At 39.5% G+C, this 19329-nt stretch overlaps 2 protein-coding genes across 5 annotated transcripts in view; one reads left to right on the top strand and one right to left on the bottom strand.

Moving 5' to 3' along the window:
* rpp30 (ribonuclease P/MRP 30kDa subunit) overlaps nt 1-1485 on the top strand; it is a 26290-nt gene extending 24805 nt beyond the window's left edge. For 2 of the 4 annotated variants that reach the window (XM_031905090.1, NM_001016584.2), the window contains exons 11-12: nt 496-575; nt 1084-1485. In XM_031905090.1, coding sequence (XP_031760950.1) covers nt 496-575; nt 1084-1184 — 181 coding nt within the window. In that variant the 3' untranslated portion in view covers nt 1185-1485. Of the gene's footprint in view, nt 1-495; nt 576-1083 lie in introns of those variants that run through there. The other 2 variants (XM_012966612.3, XM_031905091.1) reach the window with 2 other exon arrangements.
* ankrd1 (ankyrin repeat domain 1 (cardiac muscle)) lies at nt 1351-10263 on the bottom strand. Its single transcript, NM_001030436.1, is given in 9 exon segments — nt 1351-2944; nt 4307-4405; nt 5821-5919; nt 6452-6550; nt 7289-7387; nt 7680-7787; nt 7873-8010; nt 8966-9145; nt 10224-10263. Coding segments are annotated over 9 exon segments (957 nt in total). The 5' UTR covers nt 10248-10263; the 3' UTR covers nt 1351-2833.
* Nucleotides 10264-19329: the final 9066 nt, after the last annotated feature.

Below are 19329 nucleotides of genomic sequence, written 5' to 3' on the forward strand. Positions count from 1 at the left end.
TTGCTGGGCCAGTCACTGGCCTTGTTACCATAAGTGGCTAAATATATATAGGGATAATAGGTAAAGTAAAATGCAAACTGAGGAATAAGAGATGGAGTAGAAATTGAATTGTCAGTATAAATTCAGTGGAGTACATAGAGGGGTAACCTGATGACAGAGGGGGAAGTGAGTTTTGTACAGATCTATAAGAAGGTGCATAGATAAAGCTAATGAAGCAGTTGGGAAATAGACTTAATGGGCAGGGCATTATCATTTAGGAATGAACAAAAAAAAACTATTCTGGTGTAAAAAAGAAGGGAAAGGGAATTTATGTCTATAAATAGAGGACGGTATTAGGAAAAGGAAAAAGGGCAGGCAGACATTTTACAAAGGTGAGATACATCATGCACTAATTGCCAATATTCTAACAAAATTAGTAAAATAATAGGTCAAATGTTTGCTGTTGAAAAGTATTTCTCATGTCATTCTTAGTTAATACCCTTAAATCACTGACAGAGGCTTGCTGTTTGGACTGACAGAAGGAGTTGCCAAGGCTGCCGTATCTACAAACTGCCGTTCTGCTGTTCTGCACGGAGGTAAGCCATGCCTTGGATATGTAATGTAAGAGCAGTGTTGCAGCTAGAGCTGTTTAAAATCACCAAACAAAGAAATATTTCCAAGTTTGGCCTCTTAAATGGCCCCCATTGTGTTTGGGCACTGCAGAAAGCAGTGTAAAGCACCTACAGCCCCTACATTCTTATAGGATTTGCCAGTTTTCTAAAAGATTGTGGTACAATCTATAAGTTGCATATACGAGTTTTAGGGCATCTTTAAGAGAATCCCTTTTTGGGCTTGTCTGTGGCTCCAAAATTAGCAGCCATAGGGACCTAAGATTGATTCTAGTAAGAGCACTATCAGCAAGGAGTATGTAGGTTCTTTCATGTTTTCATGGGTTTCCTACAGGTAGTCCAAAAACATACAGGCATATGTATTAGTGGGTCAGCAGATGGAATACTAAAGACTGTTCAGAGTCTCAGCATCTGTCAAGCATCGAATAACCAACCTGCAAACCAATATAATTTTTGTATCTTGTTCCCCATGCAGAAACAAGAAAGACTGCTTTTGGTGTCGTGTACACTGTGAAGAAGACATGTTTGGAAGAGGAAGAAGCGGAACCAGTTTGTAAAAAAGCCAAGAAATCTTAGTTACATAGATTTCTACTCATTTTTGCTTTTCCCTGATGCAGTGTTAATCCTAACAAGTGAAGTTGCAGAATTACTACCCAGCATTGCAGGATGGACCTATTTTTGCTTTTATTTATATCCAGGGCAGCTATTTTTGTAAACCAATAAATAGCAATGGAGAAAAGACTTTGCCTTTTGTTTAATGTTTATTGTTAAATAATAACAATAATAATAGATTGACTACAGAGTATTTTTTTTGACGCAGTTCTGCTGCAGAACATTTGAGATTTGTATTTCTATTAAAGAGCCATTATACAATGAATTAAAGATCTCTTTAGTCTGTCTCTAGAAACAGTTTCAAACCTCCATATTCTGTTTTACTCTGCTTTAAATATATTTATATGCCATTATGATGCAGTGTATACACGTCTTGCTAATTGTCATATTATCATACAGAGATGAGACAATGAAAGAGCAGTGCAGTTACACTGTACCCACCACTAGAGGGCAAAGAATGACCGCCAGATAAAATGACAATGATCATTATTGGTCTCTCCTAATTCTTACATATGTCACCTTTTAACATTTACACATTTAGTTAAAAACACTTTGTCAAAAGATGCCCAGTGATATGTAGGGCCTTGACCTGCATTTGCCAGTTAAGTAAAGTATAAGAACTCATTGTAAAATTTGAGATGCTGTACAGTGCTGTGAGCTTCATACCTACGTGCTATAAATAAAAGCACAGTCCGGGAGCTCCACATTTTAACTTGCTTTGTACTGTATCTCAATGGTTTCATAAGAATTCATGTTCATTATCCATTGCTAGAACAATATGTTACAATAAAGTGTATAACATCAAGAACTGTATCATCGATATAGGGACATCATACAAAATGTACAGAAAATGCAATACAAATATACAAAAAAATGAACATCACACTGTTCTACATTCTTATTTGCCATTGCAAATTCTCCTCGTGTCCTTTGTTTAACATTCCTTGTGTTCCATCTAGAATCTTCAGGTCACAGCCATTGGAAGCCTTGTGAACATAACAGGTTTCTCATTGACCGGTTTCTGTCAATGAGAGGTGCAGTTGTACAGGCTTTTAAACACATATACTGCAGTCCAATGACTTGGATCTCTTTGCCAAAAGCCAATTGGACTGTGACTTTTGTTTCTCCATATCCTTTTACTGCCAAACTTTCTCATTAAGCCTCTGTAGCTCATTTAAAAGCCAATGAGCTTCTGCCATTTAGCATTAAATATAACTTCACATCCAGCCAGGAATCTACCTCTGGCAGTCTCCTCAATGGTCAAAGTCTTTCTGTATTGCAATAAATCATCCATTCAACAGACAGCCAAGTATGAATATGTGCGGAAGCTTTGTCTGTTCAATGATACTTAGAATACTTAGAAATATTTAGTACATTTTAGCCATAAATATATATAAGTTTATATTAGTAAGAAGCGAAATTGCAATATGTTTTTGCAAACATTAAATACAATACAGATTTAAAAAATGAAAGTGCAATAAATTAATTAGAAAAAATTGGAATAGTCATAAACCATAGGTTCATTAAAGCAGGAAACCTATGTGCACATTAATGCCTTTCAGAGATTCCTGTCTCTATGAATGCTTCAGTGCTGTCGATGGAAATATTCTTCATTAGAATTTAGAAATGTGTGAGTTTTTGTAGGATTTACTCTGGAGCCCATTGAATATCTCTTTTGCCCCATTCTGCCACTGCATTACCAGCTCCATGGGGGTCTTCCCAGCCTGTGAATGGAATAAAGTGACAGAGATCAGTCATTCATCATGTATTTGAATATGAGTGTTAGTTTCACAATCAGTTCTCTTTTTGAAGTAGTGTTTCAAACATACAGTCATGTATTTAGAATTGCTGGATATGTTTAACCCTGAAAAGAGAGAGTCTTAGTACCTTAAATACTTTACATTGCTCTGAACACTAGTTCTTGGACATTAGAGTGTCTGTGAGCATTTGTAATAAGAGCGAGAAACTGCCCTCCAGAGGTATCAGCCTCAGTATGACCAGCAAATCTGACAGCTCCATAGTAACTGCCTTGGGAACCAGTTGCTAAGGGCAATCTATAAGTAGATAAGTTTATAAATGGAAATGGGCCAGAGAAAATAATGAGAACCATAAACACACTGGATACAGACAAATAATTAGGTATTTGATGCCTCTTTGGCTTCAATTCCTAAAATAAATTGGAAACAAGTATTTAACCTCTTTTGAAGATGTTGTCTTGATAGTTCATATATTAAAGTACTGGTTTTCTTTTGTTAAGCCTTGTTTCAAAATAGCTTGATCTCTTATCTACAGTGCTTGTTTTTAATCATTTGGAGCAAGATAAATGAAATTCAGTAAAACCTGACTATGGGAAGGCCATCTCCCATAGACTCAATTTTAATCAAATAATTGTTTTTTTTCTATATTGATTTACTATGGAGATCCAAGTTACAGGAAAACCCCTAATCTGAAAGACTCCAGGTCCTGAGTATTCTGAATAACCCATATAATCCCATACCTGTATTGTCTGATTACTACAGGAAGATAGTATCGCTTAGGGGAATTGCATTGCCAGATCCTAAAGGATTCTGTAAATGTTTCTGGATAATAGCTCCCATACTTGTTTTTCCAAATGTTTTTCAACCTTCTAGAAGGTCAATTTATTAAAATTCAGGATTGCATTTTTTCTGAGATTCAAGAAAAGCGAGGGCAAAAAACAACTGTCCATTTTTTTCGAATTTGAAGTTTCCAAACTCAAATATTCATGAAATATTCAAAAAGACTTCAGTGAAGAACTTTGCATTTTTAACATTTACTCTATTTTAGTTTTGAAGTTTTTTAAACAGATTTAAAAAAAAAAAAACATGAACAATATGATTTTCTTTGGGAAAGACTCACATTTTATAATGAATAAATCTGCCTTCCCATGTGACATCGATTTTGTGTTTTTCAACTGAAGTTCTTAATTCTTATAAACTATATTTGGGATTTACAATGAAACAGTGATGTGACAGTGGCACTTTTGCTCCTGTACATTGCACCATTCCAGTGTTCACCATCTGTGTATGAGAATCTGAGCCCCATATGTCATTAATCTGAAAACGTACACTGTTCTTGATGTTTAGATCCACTCCGTATAGAATCAGGAGTCTCATCATTTTGTAGCGATTTAATCTCACCCCATCATGCATTGGTGTGTCTCCTTCCTGAAATAAAAAACATTAAGGAAATTGAAGAAAAGCTACAGCTATATTGTGTGAGCAGGGGTTACATTTTTGCAGCTGCTGTAGGGATATAGGGCTGACAGTCCTGCTTGAGATTAACAATGCTGAAAGTGTTAACTGGGAGATTGGAATTTTCAAATTGCAGAATAGAAATACTAGTTAAATACTAGTGCCAAGATGATGTACATATATATATACAGATGATATCGCAGGGGCCGGCTCCAGGAAGTTCCACTGTCCCACCAACTTTGGAGGAGCCCAGACCTCTGGCAGAGTAAGGACACCTGACCTGGACCCAATTTTTGGCCCGGCTAAACCCCCATATCAGCCAGGTTTTGGGCTGGAAGTAAATCATTAAAATATACACATTTGTTTTGATTTTGGGATGTGTGTATCAGTCAGAGTGCTAGGCACCTACAACATTAGCTGTTTCCATGCAATCCAAAGAAGGGACAAGAACCAAACAAAAGGGAGCCACTTATGTTTTTTTTTTGTAAATAAGGAATAAGCTTGAAACTGCAAATCCAAAAATGAATGAAATGAAGCATCTCCTAAAATATGCACAACAATATGGACTTCCTAAATGGCTTCCTGCTACTCACCCTAGTGTTGCAGCCACATTGAAGCATAAATAACTGATGCAAAGGCTCATCTTCACTTGGTCTAACCCAAGGTACAATGGAACAGGGGCAGGCCAAGCCCTAGGCAACCCAGCCGGCCAATCCCCCCGCTCCCCCAGCATGCTCACTAACATGTACACGCCTCTGGATGCCGTCACGGTGGGGGGGGGGCAGCATGAGCAAAAGAGCTCAGACTAGGGGGCTGATTTACTTACCCACGAACGGGTCGAAATGAGTCCGATTGCGTTTTTTTCGTAATGATTGGTATTTTGCGATTTTTTCGTATGTTTTGCGATTTTTTCGGATTCTTTACGAATTTTTCGTTACTTTCGTAATGGATACGAAAAACTCGCGTTTTTCGGCAAAAATCGTATTGGTAACGAAAAATTCGTAAAGAATCCGAAAAAATCGCAAAACATACGAAAAAGTCGCAAAATGTTCGTTTTCAAGTCGGAACTTTTCCAATTCGGGTCGGATTCGTGGGTTAGTAAATCAGCCCCTAGGGGTAGGTAGAAGAAGTACCTGACTAATGTCCCCAACTGTTGCGCCCATGGCAAGTGCCTCTTCTGCCTACCCCTACTTTGGCCCTGCAATGGGAATTTGTCATACACAAGAATAGGTATGGTGTATGGCCAATAAAGCAGAGAATAAGATGGTTGTATATAAAATACATTCATAGCCACTTTTGCTTAAAGGTCCTAATCTGCCTGTACAGTGATATCAGGGACAACTGCTGCTTCCTACAGAATAACTGTATAAATAAATGGATTTACTTACTCTGTCTCTGGCGTGTAAGTCTGCTTCACAGGCAATGAGGTGTTCAGCACATTCATAGTGCCCTGTCCTGACTGCAACATGTAGGGGAGTACTGAGCAACTAAATGAAACAAAAAATAAACATTTGTGAAGTTTTCAGTAGTAATGTGAAGTATTGGGGGGGGTGGCTTATATGTTCACAGATTTGGATATGTCTGTACAGGCAACACCTGTTATTATTGTGTAAATTATTCTGGTTGGATTGACTGTGGTACTTTGTCCCTTTCCATTGAAAAAAGTTTCCATTTACAAACCAAAACAGTAGTGACCTTGGTTTTCACAAGTGTAAAAGGTGTAGTGTTGCCAGTGCCATGGAGTCTAATCAGCACCCACTTCTACGCTGAGAGTATAGTACACCCGCATTCATGCACACACAAGGAAGTGTAGCTAATCTGATTAAGACTCCTTGTCAGATTCAATTTACAATCACAATGTGCAGAACTATTTGCACAGCTTTACAGATGGGCCCAATCCACAGCGGATTGCAGAGATTATTTGCATGCACCTTTTCATAATCGTTTACATCTGCAATGGAAGTTGACTTAACCCAAGCATAGGAAGGAGGGTTTGTTGCAATCAGTGACATAAAATACCTTGTCTCTAGCATTAATGGCTGCTCCTTTGTTCAGCAATAACTTCAACGTCTCAACACTTCCACCGCGACATGTCCAGTGCAGGGCTGTAGATTCAAGCTGTGACCAAGAGAGAGGTCCAGGCACATTAGCAAAGGCAAATCTGAAAAGGTTCCCTACTTTAAAAATGGACAGATTCTCAATGTTTTCAGCTGCACATCTATTATCTATGCTGGCAGCGCACATCTCCAGGGCAGGACTAATAGGGGGATGTGTAGCATGGAAAGTGGTCACGAGCACTAGATGAACTGTTGGCTCCACTTCCACTCAAGCAGGAAGTCTTGGGCAGTATTCCTCTATTCTTTGATTTTCCATGCTGATTTTAAAATGTTTTTTCAGTTTTGGCAGTAATGTGTCAGTTGGAATTGTTTCTATTGCTAGTTTCCAACTAGTTCTCTGGAAAACGTTTTTTTCATTATTCTGCACTTGACCAATAAAAACTGGTTGTTATGGGTCATGCTGATTGGTCATTGTGGGTTACTATACCGGGGTGAATAAGGCTAAGTTTAGTGGCAAGAGAGTATATGATCATATATTAAATAGATCAAGGGGTGGTAAGTTGGAAAGATTGAATGTCTCAAAAGGGTGGCTTGAAAATAAAATGCCATTTTCTTATATATTAATGCTAGAAAATCCACAAATAAAAAGATGTTTCCATAGCTGCATGTACAAATAACCGTTTTTGTGCATCTCTCTTGTTTGCCAAGATACCAAAGGCTTTACTGAATGTTACAACCCTATCTTACAGTTACATTTATTCCTGAAGTTGTAATTTAATAACAGGAAATTCCAACATACCATATCTTTAAATTCAATATTCGCACCAGCTTCAATTAATTTCTCCACCATGTCAGTATGTCCTTCTGAGCAGGCTCGGTGCAGAGCTGTGCGCTTATACTGAAAGAGAAATGCAACGATATTATAATGGATGTTTCAGTATTGAACAGCTGCTTCAAACCTTAGGCAACATGTAAAGAAGGCTCATTTATGATTACACTTCAACTGACTTATTGTAGGAGGTTGAAAATAGATAGAATAGTTTTCTTTGGGGCAGGCTACACGAACTAAAACAAATGTGGAGCTGACACACCCACAGGAAACAATGGATCCCATGTTACCTCATTACAAGTAGTTATTAAAGTCAACAACAACATCATTTTCAGTTGTATGAAGCAGAAATAAGGGCTACCTCATCACATGTGTTTGGGTCTCCTCCATCTGCTAAGTATTTTTCAATGACTGGCATTTTATTATCCAATGCTGCTTTGAAGAATGTTGTCTGATCCACATTTTCAATCTGAGTAAAGCAAAACATTTTTGTATTAGATGTGCCTGCTCTCCTCCATAGCTTTTAGTATTAAACAGTTCCTTAACAGACTTACAATTTCTTCTGGCTCTGGTTCCTTGACAACAGGAACATGCACTTTTTTGACTCGTTTTCTTTTTTTCAGATTAATAATTGTTTGTAGATCTTCCAAATTATCCAACTTTGGCCGTTCCTCTAGTTTTTTCTTAAGGAGCTTGAGACAAAGAAATATTATATTTAATATTGGAAGTATCTTATATGTTTAAACCAGTGATCCCCAACCAGTAGCTCAGAAGCAACATGTTGCTCACCAACCCCTTGGATGTTGCTCTCAGTGCCCCCAAACCAGGGAGTTATTTTTGAATTCCTGACTTGGGGGCAAGTTTTGGTTGAATAAAAACAAGATTTACTACCAAATAAAGCCCCCTGTAAGCTGATAGGGTGCATAGAGGCTACCTAATAGCCAATCTTAGCCCTTATTTGACACCTCCATGAACTTTTATGGTGCTTGTGTTGCTCTCCAAGTCTTTTTACATTTGGCTGTGGCTCATGAGTAAGAAAGGTTGGGGATCCCTGGTTTAGACAATATCAGACTGGATGGAAGAATTCACCAAATACTAGTAGGGACAATTAAAATTTAACAAGGGTCGCTTCTCAAGTTTTTAGAAAAGTTACTTTTAGAGCAAGGACATAATCAGGGCTTTTGTGCTAAAAAATAAATTCCTAATCAGTTCAAAGTCTAGAATTATCTCCAAGGTTGTATATGTTTTGGGGGTAGACAGTCTGAGTTTCCCATTGTGATTAGTTCAATGGGTTATGTCTTAACCTGTTTTAAAGGGAAATGTTTTGGCAGTGTAACACCATATCTGCCAATGGTTTGTATAATCTCCATCACCACTGAAATAGTGATTCAGGAAGCAAATAAAACCCGTGTTGCAGAGGGCTGTAATTAAAGGTTTCTGCATTATTAACTGTGTATTAATAACTGTGCCCTTGCATTAAGAGAACTTATGTTGAATGGGAGTGTTTTATTGAGCAATGTAACCTGCTGTCTATCTCAATACCACATTTTCAAGAATGTATAGCTTATTGATTGAGATATAATTTACCGAAATGCAATTCAATGATACCACTAAAAAGGCTGTCTGTGGTTTCCCAACAAAACACACCTCTGATTTTAGCTGTTTTTCCTTTATTTGTTTCTCTTCTTCCAGCTCAATAAGGGATTTCGATGTGGTCTTCAGATCCTCCTGTTTCTCTAGAGCTACAGCTGTTTCATATTCTCCATTCTTTGAAACACCAGCTACAAAATTACTAGTCTTCTTCATTTCATTCTTTTTTTCAGGTACCTGTTTAAAAAAAAAGGGGTATCAGTGACTTGAAAGTTCCAATACATTAGCAAAGTATGATCATTAAAAACAGTTAAAGCAATATATTGGTAGAGTTGCCCACAACGAGATGGCATTCAGTCTTTGTGCTTGAATGTGTAGATTAACAGTTGCTCCTGTCATCACTCATTGTACATGAATCAATAATATATAGTCATGGGTACTGTCCATAAAGAATCAAGTTCCCCCGAAATAGGCTTCCATGAACCTTCAGTGAAGCTAAAGATCGTGTCCCTCAGATATCTGCTATGACTTCCAGCTTAAAATGCCTACAATTCACACACTCCATCTTATACTTAAGACAAACCCCTACAAAAGCCCTGACCAGTGATTTTTAAACCAAGAAACTATAGAGTAATATCCATTTACATGAAAGTATTGCATGAAAAATGGATTCCTATAAATGTGGGACTATCCTACGACAGCTGTCACAACCATTTATGATTATTCCAGAGAATGAAATCATTGCTTACAATGAATGCTGATTCATCTACATCACTAATTAAAATATTAACATGTTCCTGGAAATAAAAATTTCAAAGACGTGAAATAATAATGTAATAAAGCAGTGAGCTTCTGAAGCTGAGCTGTGCGACAGATGTTCATGTTGCATCAGCTAGCAGGAGTAACAGAGGCTGCCATTTGTTCCCAAAGAGATTGGATTCCAAGTGGAAATAATTTTGATAACTTGCATTACTGGAAGGGTGAGAACATATCGAAAACTTTCTGTCACAAGTAACAAATTACCTTTGAAATTAAACATCTACCTAATGTTTTCTTAAAAATGTTCCAAAAAAAAGTTAATGTTAATTGAAATAGGGAATGTACCAGTACAGATATTTTTTTAATTAGATACTTGTAGCTCTATACAATAGAATTAAATGGTGATAAACTTATTATATAATAAGTCCCATTACTATATGGTTAGTAAAAGGCACACACATGGTTATATTAACCTTGTTATGTAACCTATTGACTAATATTTGTTCTTTAAACTGCCAGAATGTCTTAATTAAAGAAAAAAAAATCTATAACCTACCATTTCTTCCATTTTCAGCAACATTTTTGCCAGTGAGAAGTTGAAGTATCCTTTCTGATGTTAACCTTAGGTAGACAAGTTGTTGCTCTCACAACCCCCCTCCAGGTTAGCTTTTATAGTGTGTGCGGAGAAAGGAGAATGAGGTAATATTCCAACCTGGGACAGCAACAGCTACGGACCTAGCTCACAGACAGAGATAGGTGCGTTGTCATTCCAGACATGTTAACTAGCCAGATCTTGTGTCATGTGGGGAGCTAGAAGGGGAGGGCAGCATGGGCCTTATGATAAAAAATATCCCATAGGCTAACCACATTGCATATCCCAATTGGTATGAAACATGAGCTAGCCATTCCATTGGCAATGACTGAAGAGCTCAGCAATGCTAGTCATTCTATCTGAACCAGTATGACAGCTGTGTGTTGGGCATGCACCGTATTTATCTGCTGACATTGAAATGACTAAATGATGCTGGAAGGGAGGCAGGAGCTGTGGCCATCTCTGTTAGGAAGGGTTACGGTCACTTCTGTCTGGGAATTGTATTTATTTCTTTTCATGGTCAGAATAATATCATTGGGTTTGTCGCTCGTCTGATTCAAGCAATAATTGACTAAGCAGCTGTACGCTACAATGTAGCAAACAACCAGATACCCTGAATAAAAAATGCTAAGTTCATCTTCAATACATTTAACATTTAAAAGGGGAAATTCTAGTGTTAACATTAACATTTTATGAACAAAACAAGTTTGCAATTAATTTGTAAATATATATCTATTTTAAATAGAACAGGGGTCCCCAACCTTTCTTACTCGTGAGCCACAGTCAAATATAAAAAGAATTGAAGAGCAACACAAGTATCATAAAAGTTCATGGAGGTGCCAAATAAGGGCTAAGATTGGCTATTAGGGAGCCTCTATGAACATTGGCTATTAGGGAGCCTCTATGAACATTGGCTATTAGGGAGCCTCTATGCAGGGAGTATTGCTAGAACAGGGATCCCCAACCTTTCTTACTTGTGAGCCACAGTCAAATGTAAAAAACCTTGGAGAGCAACACAAGCACCATAAAAGTTCATGGAGGTGCCAAATAAGGGCTAAGATTGGCTATTAGGTAGCCTCTATGCACCCTATCAGCTTACAGGGGGCTTTATTTGGTAGGAAATCTTGTTTTTATTCAACCAAAACTTGCCTCCAAGTCAGGAATTCAAAAATAACTACCTGGTTTGGGGGCACATGTTTTTCAGTAATTTGGATTACCATACCTTAAGTCTGCTAAGAAATCATTTAAACAGACCCAAAAGGATTGTTTTTTTCTCCAATAAGGATTAATTATATCTTAGTTGGAATCGAGTACAAGGTACTGTTTTATTATTACGATGAACTATTCAGTTTTAAAAATGTAATTTTTTTGTATTAAAATAGATTCTATGGGAGAGCTTTCTGGATAACAAGTCAGATGTAGACTTACTTTGGAATAACTGCAAAACAAAATAAAAAAACAAATTATGGCATAATGATATTGTAAAAACCTAGAAAACATGAAAGTATTACCTTGAAACAGGGATGAGGGATTCCTGGGAAAAGTTTTGCATAGGCAATCTGTGGGTTACAAAGCATGTAACACAATTTAGTGGTGTTATTCCTTCTCATAGCACTGGATATTCAGTTGTTTTGCTCAGTGTCCAATATTGGGTTACAACGCTACTGTACTGTATGACACTCTGGACAAGTTATGCACTTTGGTAGAAATAATATAAATACGAGCTATCTACTGAATGGTAGTGTGTTGGGGGGATCCTTAATGGAGAAGGATCTAAGGGTTTTTGTAGATAACAAGTTGTCTAATTCCAGGCAGTGTCATTCTGTGGCTACTAAAGCAAATAAAGTGCTGTCTTGTATAAAAAAGGGCATTGACTCAAGGGATGAGAACATAATTTTGCCGCTTTATAGGTCCCTGGTAAGGCCTCACCTTGAGTATGCAGTGCAGTTTTGGGCTCCAGTCCTTAAGAAGGATATTAATGAGCTGGAGAGAGTGCAGAGACGTGCAACTAAACTGGTAAAGGGGATGGAAGATTTTAACTATGAGGTGAGACTGTCGAGGTTGGGGTTGTTTTCTCTAAAAAAAGGCGCTTGTGAGGGGACATGATTTCTCTGTTCAAATACATTAGAGGGGACTATAGGCAGATCTCTATCTGCCTATAATCACCTCTAATGTTCTATTTTCCCATAAAAACAATCAATGCACCTAAGGCCACCCCTTTAGATTAGAGGAACGGAGCTTCCATTTGAAGCAGCGTAGGGGGTTTTTCACGGTGAGGGCAGTGAGGTTGGGGAATGCCCTTCCTAGTGATGTGGTAATGGTAGATTCTGTTAATGCCTATAAGAGGGGACTGGATGAGTTACTGAACAAGCATAGTATCCAAGGCTATAGTGATACTAATATCTACAGTTAGTATTGATGTTGGTATTTATGGTTTATGTATGTAAGTGAATAGATAGGTCAGTATAGGTTTGTGTGTGCTGGGTTTACTTGGAAGGGTTGAACTTGATGGACCCTGGTCTTTTTTCAACCCTATGTAACTATGTAACTGACCATTTTTTACTACATTTGTGTCTGCTATAAGATGACTCCAAACATACAGTACCTCTCTTATCACGTGAACATGTGATAAACCTTTTTCTCACTGAATTGAATCTGGCCTATTATGTGCCATAGGTGGGAGTATAGAGGTATGGGACCACTTATGCAAAATGCTTGGGGCCTAAGGTTTTCCAGATAAGGGATCTTTCTATAATTTGCATCTCTATCTTCTGTCTTCACACTCTCTATTTTATTGGTCCTGCAAACGTAACTTTACTTGTAGAGTCTGTAGATTTCATAAGCCTCCCCTCTGGTTATTTGGGGAATGGTGTTGATTAATAAGTGTTGTATGTGGGAGTAGTGTAATGCAGCCAGGATACATTTAAGCTTACTTTTTTCCCAGTTGGTGTAATACCCAACCAAATACTAATTCTATCAAGGCTGAAAATGAACATGCCATACAGAGCCATGAATACTGCAGCTGCTGGTCTTGGATTGGTGCCTTTGCTTCTCAGCTAGCCATGTCAGTTCAGCTGAGAAGTACAGCAGAACTGAAAAGAAATACTTACTGTATTCTCACATCTTTGCCTCTTCAGTGCCAAGTAGTTGACAAGCGCTCAAAAGGATCCCAGTTACAGGACTACTTAATAATATGGGAATGCAAAGTGTGTGCCGAGCGCTACTGTCTATCTTACTTTTTGCAGTATACATGGTAGGAGTAGAATGAGATGGACCTGAAGGTGCTGATAAATTGAGATTATTAACAGTATAATATAATCTGTGTTTAGCAAAGTCAGGTTAGGCTACTGGAACAAATCAATTATGAGGTATGTTCATTGTTGTTTAAGTAAATTTATTGCATGTTTTTTATTTGAATAACAAAAATAATTATACAGGTGTGGGATCCATTATCCAGAAACCTGTTATTCAGAGAGCTCTGAACTATAGAACAACCATCTCCCATCAAGGTCATTTCAGCCCCTAGTGCTGCCCTGAGGCGTCGTATGGGATGCCACCCCCCATCCCGTCAGAGGGATCCCGTCTGAAAGATTCCAGGTCCCGAGCATTCTGGATAAGAGGTCCCACTCCTGTATGTTACATTCAGTGTATTCATGTAGCATCCTCCTGGCATAGACCAAATCCAGACTTACCATCTGGCTGAAAAATTAAGAAGTACAACTACCATTGTTTTTACCAAGTATTTTATTTCTCTTTTAAAAATAGTCTCTTTAAAAAATTGCCCGATACATCTAAAGCTGGCCATACACGTGGCGATCTGACGATGTTTTGTGCGATGTTTCGGTCGCACGAAACATCGTCAGATCCGCCACACACAGTCAGGGCTGAAACAGCAGATAAGGAGGTAGAAACAATAGGATTTCTACCTTCTGCCAATTCAGCCCCGACGGCAGATTTTGGTCAGGCGCCTTCTATGGCTATAAACGAGGTTTCGTACGATAGTATTGGTGCGTGTATGGCCAGCTTAACAATGCCCCGATCCACCCAACCCACATTCCTTTCTGGTAAGAAGCAACAATTCTTTGAATGTCAAAAAAGATTTTTAGAGTTTATGAACTACTACTTGTAATACAGATATTGGACCTGTTATCCAGAATGCTCAGGACCTGGGGTTTTCCAGATAAGGGATTGTTCTGTAATTTGGATCTCCATACCTTATGTCTACCATAAAATCATTTAAACATTAAATAAACCCAATAGAATTGGTTTGCCTTAAACAAGGATTAATTATATCTTAGTTGGGATCAAATACAAGGTACTGTTTTATTATTACAGAGAAAAGGGATTCATTTTTACAAATTAGAATTATGTGCTTAAAAATGAGTCTGTAGGAGATAGTTTTCTTTCTGGATAATGGGCTTCCAGATAAGGGATCCCATACCTGTTTTTATGAAATGTAAGAGATCTGTGTTTATCCACTGGGGAAACGTGAGGAGTAAGATGGTCCTAGGAAGGGTTCTAATTATACATTAGAGGTCATTTATGACCTGCAAGTACAGTTGTGGCAGGTTTGTTACAGCTCTTCATCTGGCCGAATTAAATGTATATTGGGAAACCCTATCTACATGCAAGTAGAGGTTAATAACATCCCCTTCTACCCTACTTCATAAGTCACAATATTAATGTATTGGTGCCACTTCAGAGCTGGGTAATTTAAATGGAAGTCTGTCAGTGGAATGTCTTTACACATCTCATTTACTCTGTCAATTAGGAAGCTAATTATGCTGCAGATTAATAAGTACCAAACAAGAAAAACACACAGGGGACAACTCTTGTTTCAAACCCTCCTTGCATTCCATGTCTAGAAGTACAGCATCTGTGCATTGCCTTAACCCTTCTCCTCTGTGTTTGAGCTTTCCTGTGTTCCCCTACAGAGCAGGTTGGTAAGGAGTTTACCTGTTGCTTAATTCTCACAGTGGGGATTGTGCAATAAAGGATAGGATTTCATTTTCATAGAATTTGCTTGGGCAAATCAGAAATGTAAACTAACTCCGCCTTTTCCTTACAATGAGAGCTGTTTTATAGTGGCAGCAGAATTAAGATATTTATTCTTCCTGCTCCAAAAAGATCAATAAAGGGAACACTAATGATGAAAACAGCATTTTACAGATGACTGGCTGTGTATAGAGTTCAAAAGTCTTCTTTTCCGCACGTATAGTATTGCTTTCAGTGGCGTAACTACAGAGGAAGCAGACCTTGCGACTGTGGGGGGACCCATATCTGCTTCCTCTGTACGGGGGGCTTGTAGGTGACCTGAGCTATTTTTTAAGCATTGCGTTTTTATGCCGCGTTCCCTGCCGTGATGCAGGTGCAAATGCCTGTGAGTACAAAGTTAAAAAGGGAAGAGGCACGACGATGTAATAGGCAATAGTGCAATTAAGTAGGTACTCAATATGATATAGTTGTTTTTATTTTTTCACTTCTACATATAATAAATTATTGAAAGGAATCTCAGATATCTTGATCTGTGAAAAGTCATAGACAAACTCCATATTCTATACCATAAAGGCAATAAACTATCTGTGTTGTAATTATTTCAAAGTGTTACATATAAGTACCCCATTGAGCACATGAGATGCAAGTCTATACACCTGTGCATGGCCAACTCTGTTCTACAACCAATATCTGACAGATTTAGGTAAGGTTTATCTATTGCAGTCTTTTCTTACAAAATAAAATAGTTGATCACATAAAATAGACTGCCTACACAACCTTGATAAAGCCCTTATCATTCAGTGCACTTCTGGCCCTGAAGCTGTAATGCACTGTGGGCTAATGTGCCAAAGTACAGAAATAAATGAGGAGTAGCTAGTTAATTACTTCTCCAGGCATGCTAAAAATATCCCCTTTAGTACCAAACATTTGCTCCATATTCTTTTCAATTAAAGGGATGCTTTTTGTGTATGTATAACTTGCTAAAGTTATAAGAAAGTTAAAAGAAAAGGTCTGGCTGAAATCAGCTTAAATCTGCTTGTGATAAAGCAATGGTGTAGTTACATCGCTGAGGGGATTTCTGAAAATGCAGCGTAAAAACGCCACTTGTGCCATTAGCCTTATAGCATCTATTGAGAAGCCACTGTATCTGCAATGGGAGATTTTTTTATACCCACAGAGAGATTACAGGCCACATAACTGTACCAGCATTGCTGCTCTTGCTATGATTGTAAGTGCGTTATGCTTTGTACATACTCATCTGAAAATTTTGCAATTTACATTCATTTTTTTTAGATATTCAAATATTAACAGCTTTTACTATGCTAGTATCATTAATGTGTAACAGATGAGTTGTGATGAGAGAATCTGTCCCGTTTTGCTGAAAAATTTGCCAAACCTCTAAAAATAAGCCTAATGGCGAAAAATTTGCAAAACCTGGCTTTTTTGACACGTGTGACTTTTTTGATGCAACCTTTTACATAGTTACATAGGGTTGCAAAAAGTCCATCAAGTTCAACCCTTCCAAGTGAACCCAGCACACACAAACCTATACTGACCTACCCATACACTCACATACATAAACTATATATACAAACATTAATACTAACTGTAGATATTAGTATCACAATAGCCTTGGATATTCTGCTTGTTCAAGAACTCATCCAGGCCCCTCTTATAGGCATTAACAGAATCTGCCATTACCACATCACTAGGAAGGGCATTCCCCAACCTCACTGCCCTCACCGTGAAAAACCACCTACGCTGCTTCAAATGGAAACTCTGTTCCTCTAATCTATAGGGGTGACCTCTGGTGCGCTGGTCGTTTTTATGGGATCATGACCGCGACCGCAACTTTTTTGATGCAATTGTGTCCTTTTTTGCAGTGACCATAAATTTCTGTGGCAAAATTTTGCACCCGTTTTGCGAAAAAAAAAGCAGATGGTGAAATGTGGCATTTCACTGCAAATCCATGCCTGGCGAAAAAATCACTAATCACTACAGATGAGCACTCTGCTATTCAGTCTGGACAAGGGACGGAATAAGGAATAATTAGAGGACAAGGTAACTCCCCCAAACCAGATTTTACCATTTAGTTGTGTTCCCCTTGGCATTTTACAAATGCTACATTTGCTTTGCCCTACAGGTCTAACTTTATTTACAATGTGAGGAGTAAAAACGTTGCTGCTTTCTTAATCGCAGCTGGCATTTTCCCCCATGCAGAGTCACAAAGGTGGCCGCCAAATAACTCCAGAGCATGTGCCAATATTTTCCTGCTAGCTGCCTTGTGTCTAACTGGGGTGTCTGGGGCTCACTGGGGTTGTCACCTCACTGGCCCCCCACGCCAGTCACTAACCTTCTCCCCAAGGGGGCCCTGTAGTGCTGCACTTACTCGATTAGCTGGTCCCCCTGCTGTCAGTGAGCTGCAGACCTGGGAAGGGAGGGCAGGGCTCCTGTGCCTCCATGTTCTTTCCACTGCACAGCTTTCCATACTGCTCCTTTTCTCACTAAAGTCTGAGTCCCAGTAGAACTGCATAGGGGTTGGCAGGTGAGGTTTGAATTCCCTCCAGTCAGGGCCGCCATCAGGGGGGCACAGGGGGGACAGTTGTCCCGGGCCCAGACGATCGTTCCTTTAAAGGGTTCCCGGCCGTGATACAGTTTTCAAGCACCCTTTAAAGAATTATGGGCCCTTGGGTCATTGGTGGCCAGCAGGTAATTTGATTGGTTGCTTCCCATGTGTATGTGTGATGCCAGAACGCATGGGGCGCCACCATATAAAAAGTGGATGCAGCATCAAACCGGGGGCCATAAGAAGAGGACGCAGGTGGACGCAGCAGGCAGGTGCAGGGGGAACTGGAGGACACAATGGGGGAGGTGGAGAATGTTGGTGGGGGGGCTGGGAGGGAGCTGGAGGATGCTGGGAGGATGCTGGAGGGTGTTGGGGGGATTCTGGGGGGAGCTGGAGGATGCTGGGGGGAGCTGGACGATGCTAGGGGGAGCTGGACGATGCTGGGGAGGACGCTGGGAGGGAGTTGGAAGATGCTAGGGGGGAGCTGGAGGGTGTTGGTGAGGATGCTGGGGGTAGCTGAAGGATGCTAGGGGGAGCTGGAGGATGCTGGGGAGGGAGCTGGAGGATGCTGGGAGGACGCTGGAGGGCGTTGGGGAGGATGTTGGGGGGAGCTGGAGGATGCTGGGGGGAGCTGGACGATGCTAGGGGGAGCTGGAGGATGCTGGGGAGGACGCTGGGAGGGAGTTGGAAGATGCTAGGGGGGAGCTGGAGGATGTTGGGGATGATGCTGAAAATTTTGTTGTGAGGGGCCCCGTGATTTCTGATGGTGGCCCTGCCTCCTGTCCATCCAATCCCCACGCGGCTTTACCGGGACTTAATCTTTGCTCCTGTTAGAGGAATGAATATGCAGGCACCCAAGCTCCCGCCCTCACCTCTGAAGTCTGCAGCTCACTGACAGGGGGGCGCTAATCAGCATAACTGCGCCCCCCCCAACAGCCAAAAACCCACCAGGCCTGGGACTGTCCCACCCAATGGCAGTTCTTGGAGGGGGACTAGGCCCACGCTGTAGCTGCCTCACTTCAGTGCAAGTATGGTTACACTTTGACGATTTAAGCTTACTTTACTAATGCAGGAGGCATCTCCTGGCACTTCTTTACTTAGTTCTACTTCTCACTGAGACAGAAGAAGACTTTCTGCCCTAGCCTAGACCAAATAAAAGTGGGTGTTTCTGTTACACATTCATTATACTAGCAGTATAAAAAACTACTGAAATCATAACAATCATGAAAATGATCAGAACAGCATTTTTATATTGTTATTATATATATATATATATATATATATATATATGATTATAAAACGCAAGCTTTGTGGGCTATGTAGATCTCCTCCTTAGAACTAAGATACACAGGAGATTTTGTAGGATGGTGTTGGATGGACATAATGCACCCTACAAGTCAGATGTAGTTGCATGGGTTAAAATATAATGGGACTAATAGAAAAATCTGATGTGTAAACTCCATGATACGTTTGCCATCCCACGCGACATGCTTGTTGAAAGGGAACGCG

This window comes from Xenopus tropicalis, chromosome 7, assembly GCF_000004195.4.
Source record: "Xenopus tropicalis strain Nigerian chromosome 7, UCB_Xtro_10.0, whole genome shotgun sequence".
In the NCBI taxonomy this organism is placed as follows: domain Eukaryota; kingdom Metazoa; phylum Chordata; class Amphibia; order Anura; family Pipidae; genus Xenopus; species Xenopus tropicalis.